Source organism: Lipotes vexillifer, unplaced genomic scaffold, assembly GCF_000442215.2.
Source record: "Lipotes vexillifer unplaced genomic scaffold, Lipotes_vexillifer_v1.1 scaffold236, whole genome shotgun sequence".
Classification (NCBI taxonomy): domain Eukaryota; kingdom Metazoa; phylum Chordata; class Mammalia; order Artiodactyla; family Lipotidae; genus Lipotes; species Lipotes vexillifer.
In genome coordinates, this window is record NW_006773295.1 from 1,973,687 (window position 1) to 1,979,037 (window position 5,351).

Here is a 5,351-nt window from a genome sequence, read left to right on the forward strand (position 1 = left end):
CCCCCCCCCCCCCGCATTCCCGAGAGCTGAATCAACTCACCAAGCCTTTATTAAACACCTGCTGTGTGCCCAGTACAAGTATGGAGCTGGCAGGATATTTTAAAAGGTGGGGAAACAGAATTGAGAGTATCTATCTTTGAGTGCATGTGATTCTGTTGGGCTGACACTACTTAAATACTAAGCAATTAATGAGAGACTAATTTTAGAATACTATAGAAATCACATTTGCGAGCACATGTTGTAACTCAAGGAAAGTAATCATCGGCTTCTGATTATGACTGAGCTCCCACACAACTGTACCACAGGATGAGAATATTCTGGCCCTACAGACTTGAGTATTCTGGTTCCAAGGACAGTCGGGAATTAGTTAACTGCGTCATTCTGATCTGAAATGCTCATAAAGTCTGCAGACTCCGCATTTGACTGGGCACACAGCAGGTGTTTAATAAATGCTTGGTGAGTTGATTTAGCTCTCAGGAATGCGGGGGCAAAGCTGGAGCCCAGTTCTGCATACAGTTTTCCCCCTGCTATTCAAAAGTAGAGCGTTCCAATGAAAGCTTTCCTAAACTGAAGTGGCATAAAGAGAAGTAATTACCTGAGGACATGTCTTGCTAATAAAAGAAACAGAATGAATGGAGGTAAAGCACAGATGCTCATAGACACAGTTCAAAGCTAATGGCAGCTTGAATCTGAAACAGAATGTATATATAGGTATAACTGAATCACTTTTCTGTACAGCTGAAATTAACACAACATTGTAAATCAGTTATATGTCAATAAAATAAATTGGAAAAAAAAAAAGCTAATGGCAGCTTGATGCTGAGGTGCTGAGTGTAGTTTCCGGGAAAGGAGCTTGGTGGCGCTACTCTTGCTGCTTGGGGCAAGTGCTGCCTCTATAAAATAAGCGCTGGATGCTATTTTCACTTTTCCCTTTGTTCGTAAAAGTGAAAATCTTCGGATTTCTTCTGGCGAGCAAAACCAGGTACTAATGTAGGTCTTTCGTAAACGCGAAGTGCAGTAAAGCAAACTTTTGCAAAAGTAGGGGCTACCTGTATTATTAAATATATCTCCCTCCTCCTCCCTATTCAATTCAACCCAGAAGCCCTGACATCTGTTGGCATCTGTCAAAATGACTTTTCTACCAAATTTTGGTTCCCCCATTTTTTTCCCCTCATTTTGCCAGTTGACTGAACAGCCTTGGAGGTAGCTTTATCTGTGATAGAATTCAGTTCTTGATCTTTCAAAGGACACAGGATCACTTCCCTTTATCGCATCATGATGCTTTGTACCCACCATCTTCCTGCTCAAGCAGTCCAGGAAAGCCCCGCAAAGGCCCAGTGTGGCCTGAGCCCAAAGCCTAGTCTCTGCTGCTAAAGCTGCAAGTCCTTCCAGAGGGGTTAGGGAATGGGGACCTGCATTTCTCCCATCATTTCCTTACCTTTCTTGCTTCCTTCCTGGCAGGTTTTCCAATGCATTCTCTTACTATGGATTAGTTCTGCTCACCACTGAGCTCTTCCAGGCAGGAGATGTCTGCAGCAGTGAGTATCAACAGCCCTTTAGCAGTTAACACCGTCCCCTCCCGCCCCTCCCCACTTCCAACACACGAGGTCAAACACACAACACCCCAGCCCAGGTTCTGCCCTCACAGGGCCTGGCCTTGCACAAACTCCAGGGAGAAAATTTCTGCAAAATCTGAGCATGAAAGAGCTGGGTTGTGGTTTCCAAGACGCTCTGTAGAAACCTGGACCTTCTTGTCACGGTAGACCCGACATTACAGCAGAATCACATCTTATGTCCCCTAAAGAGGTCCATGAAGCACAGCCCTGAGTTTTATGGCTGTGACCCTGTGTAGCCATCCTCTGCGTGTGCATCAAGTCTGAGAATCAGGTTGGAGCTCGATCCTGGCCACACAACAGAATCACCTGGGGGAGCTTTTCAACAAAGGCAGTGCCATTTAAACAATGGCCAGGCCAATTTAATCAGCGGCTGTGGGGGTAGGGCCCAGGCATGAGTGGGTTTGAAAAGCTCCCTAGGTGATTCTTTTGTAGAGCTGGAGGTGGAAAGCACTGGACAAAAGGAATGAATAAAGAGCAAAGTCTCTACACAGATGTCTGAACTTCAAACCAATCTGTCTTTAAGGGAATATTAGATTCCTAGCATGGAACCCGGGATGGGGGATAAAGGGATCAAGTTCTTGCCTGTTTGCGGGATTTGTCCAATTATCTTTTTCGTATGAAGCCTCTATAAACTGAGCTAATAGTTTTGTTTATTGGTATAAGGATTTAATAATACAGCGGAATCACATCTCGCTGAGAGGTGTGGGAGAGACTTAACCGCCTTGAGAAGCTGTTCAATGATAAATTCTGGGTTTGGTATTGATTGAGCCTAAATCCTTTGCCTCTGTGGCCGAACACAGGTTCGTGTGCCTGACACACAGTGAGGCCAAACAGACTGAAACCCTCGTAGTTTGGAGCAGAGAAAGGTTTATGGCAGGGCTGAGCAAGGAGGACGGGTGACTTGTGCTCAAAAACCCTGAACTCCCCGATGGTTTGGTGGGGGGAGAAGTTTTTAGAGGCAGAATTTGGTGGGGGGGGACGGCCGCAGGGTATGTGACTTTCTTCTGATTGGTTGGTGGTGAGGGAACAGGGTGATGTTCCAGGAATCTTGTGCTCAGCCTGACGTTACCATCCTCAACCTGGGTGAGGGCCTTAGTTCCCGCAGAAGAACTCAAAGATATTGTTATGTATATTCCTTGAGGAGGAACCAGGACTCTGCCCCAAGTCTGCACTATTGTTTCTTGACAGCTCCTCCGCTTTCTCTGCATCCCCTCCCTTCCCTGATTAGCAACTGTTTGAACCTGCCATTTGGAACTCAGGGAAGGTCTAGGAGGCTTGAATGAAGCCTATTTCCTACAAGCAAGAAACGGGGAGCATGGAAAGGATTCGTACCCAGGATTTGCCCCACAGCCTCCTGCTTGGTTTCACTGTAACAGTGGACCTGCTTAAGCAAAGCAGGGTATCCACTGGGATGTTACAGAGGAAGGGTTGGCAGAGTTTTTCTATAAACAGCCAGATAGTAAATATTTTAGGCTCTGTGGGCCAAACGGCTCTGCCATTGTAGCAGAAAAGCAGCTGTGGATAATATGTAAACAAGCAAGCCTTGCTTGTGTTCCAAGGAAACCTTTTTTGTTAATTTTGGCCACGCAGCACGGCTTGTGGGATCTTAGTTCCCCAGCCAGGGATCGAACCCGGGCCCTCGGCAGTGAGAGCGTGAAGTCCTAACCACTGGACCTCCAGGGACTTCCCACTGAGGAAATCTTTTTTACAACCACAAATTTGAATTTCATGTCATTTTTATGTCATGAAATGTTATTCTTCTTTTGATTTTAAAAATCATTAAAAAATGTAAAAACCATTCTTAGCCTGCTGGCCAGGCAGAAACAGGCAGGGGACCAGATTTGGCCTGCAGGCGGTCGTTTGCCACCCTGTGTTAAAAGCTCACTCTCGGGGGGCTCCCCTGGTGGCGCAGTGGTTGAGAGTCCGCCTGCTGATGCAAGGGACACGGGTTTGTGTCCCGGTCCGGGAAGATCCCACCTGCCGCGGAGCGGCTGGGCCCGTGAGCCATGGCCGCTGAGCCTGCGCATCCGGAGCCTGTGCCCCGCAATGGGAGAGGCCACAACAGTGAAAGGCCCGCGTACCACACACAAAAAAAAGCTCACTCTTACACCTGGGTGGGAAAGTGATAGGAAAGGAGCAGTGGACTGTGTTATAAGAGGAACTCTGAACTTAGGGCACCCAGATCTTTTATACCAGATGATAAGCCTGCCAGCTCTTTGTTCTGCAGAAAGATGCTCTGTCTTCAAAGGCCATAAGGAAACCTGCCCTTTGCACCAAAGGGAGATCCTCTCTATCCTTCAAGGCTGTTTGCTAAACTAAAATCCTTGAAAAGATAGTCCAGAACAAAGGCAATGAGTGCCTCTGCTTATAAAACAGGCAGAGAACATGAGAGACCCATGGGGAATTGTCTCCTAACACCAGTAAGAGGTTACAGTTGGTTCAAAGGAGAATTCAAAACACACATGTATATAGGCAATCAGAAAAGCTGAAATGGATTTACACTTAGAGGCAAAAATTGGCAGTGTGCATAAGGCCATAATCAATTGCATCACCACCAGACACCGCTTGCATTTTTATGGACAGGAATCATTTGCACTGGTATTCTATAATGCGAAGTTCTAAAAGAGCTTAAAGATCATGAAAGCTGAGATAACCTATAAGGAAGGGTTCACAAGACAGGACATTTTGCCCATTTCAAAGTCTTTGACTCTGTTTCCTAACAAATGATATGGGGGAAAAAAGATAAAGCAAGGTAAGGGATGTCAGGAGTGTGGAGCAGAGTAAGGGGCCGTGGGCAAGTCAGAGTTTTAAGTGGGGTGGTCAGGATGGCTTCAGTGAGAAGGTGAGATTTAAAGAAAGACTCGAAAGGGGTGAGGAAATTAGTCATGGGGATATATAAAGTGCAATGGAGGATGAGAGCAGCCAGTGCAAAGGTCGTGAGGCAGGAACGTGCCTTGTGTATTGAAGGGACAGCAAGGAGACCAGTGTGGCTGGAGTAGTATGAGCAGAGCGAGGGAGAAAGAAGGTGCGATCGAGGAAGTAATGGGGGCCAGATAATATAGGTGGGGGTCGTTGGGGCCACCCTAGAGTCTGTCTGCCACAAAAGCACCTAGTATGTGCCAGTTCTGGGCTAAGCACATTCATATGCACAACCTGCTTTCAGTGTCTCAACCACCTTGCCCCAGGGTTTATTAGCCCCAGGATTATGAGGAACCTGGGGCTTAAAGAGATGAAGCTCTAACACTGCTGGTTGGGATTCACACCTGAGTCTGTCTGAGTCCTGAGCCCATGCTCCTTCCCTGGCATCCCAACCACATCATACCCAGGGAAGGAGGTGTGGAGAGCAGGAGGCTGCACCCCAAGACTGCGCATGCCTCTTGCTCTTTTTCTCTCTCTCTCTGCACCTTCCAGTCTCCAGCCGGAAGAAGGCGGTAGAGGCAAAATGCAGCCTGGCCTGTGAGTACCTGAGTGAGGAGGATTACATGGACCTGCTGTGGACCACCCTGTCTGAGTTCCCAGGTGAGGGACGTGTGTCACGTGGGCTGGGGCAGGGCATCCTGGGAATGCGGCTTTACCTGGTGCCACCTGGAAGCAAATCCCATTTCTTTTTGTTTTTTACGGTACGCAGGCCTCTCACTGTTGTGGCCTCTCCCGTTGCGGAGCACAGGCTCCGGACGCGCAGGCTCAGCGGCCATGGCTCACGGGCCCAGCCGCTCCGCGGCACGTGGGATCTTC

The 5,351-nt window shown here is 47.9% G+C and overlaps 1 protein-coding gene across 1 annotated transcript in view; it reads left to right on the top strand.

The window, feature by feature from the left end:
- SVOP (SV2 related protein) overlaps positions 1-5,351 on the top strand; it is an 83,991-nt gene that overhangs the window by 66,704 nt on the left and 11,936 nt on the right. Inside the window, exons 11-12 of the mRNA XM_007448231.1 lie at positions 1,462-1,538; positions 5,028-5,135. Of these exons, the coding sequence (XP_007448293.1) occupies positions 1,462-1,538; positions 5,028-5,135 (185 nt within the window). The remainder of the gene's footprint in view (positions 1-1,461; positions 1,539-5,027; positions 5,136-5,351) is intronic.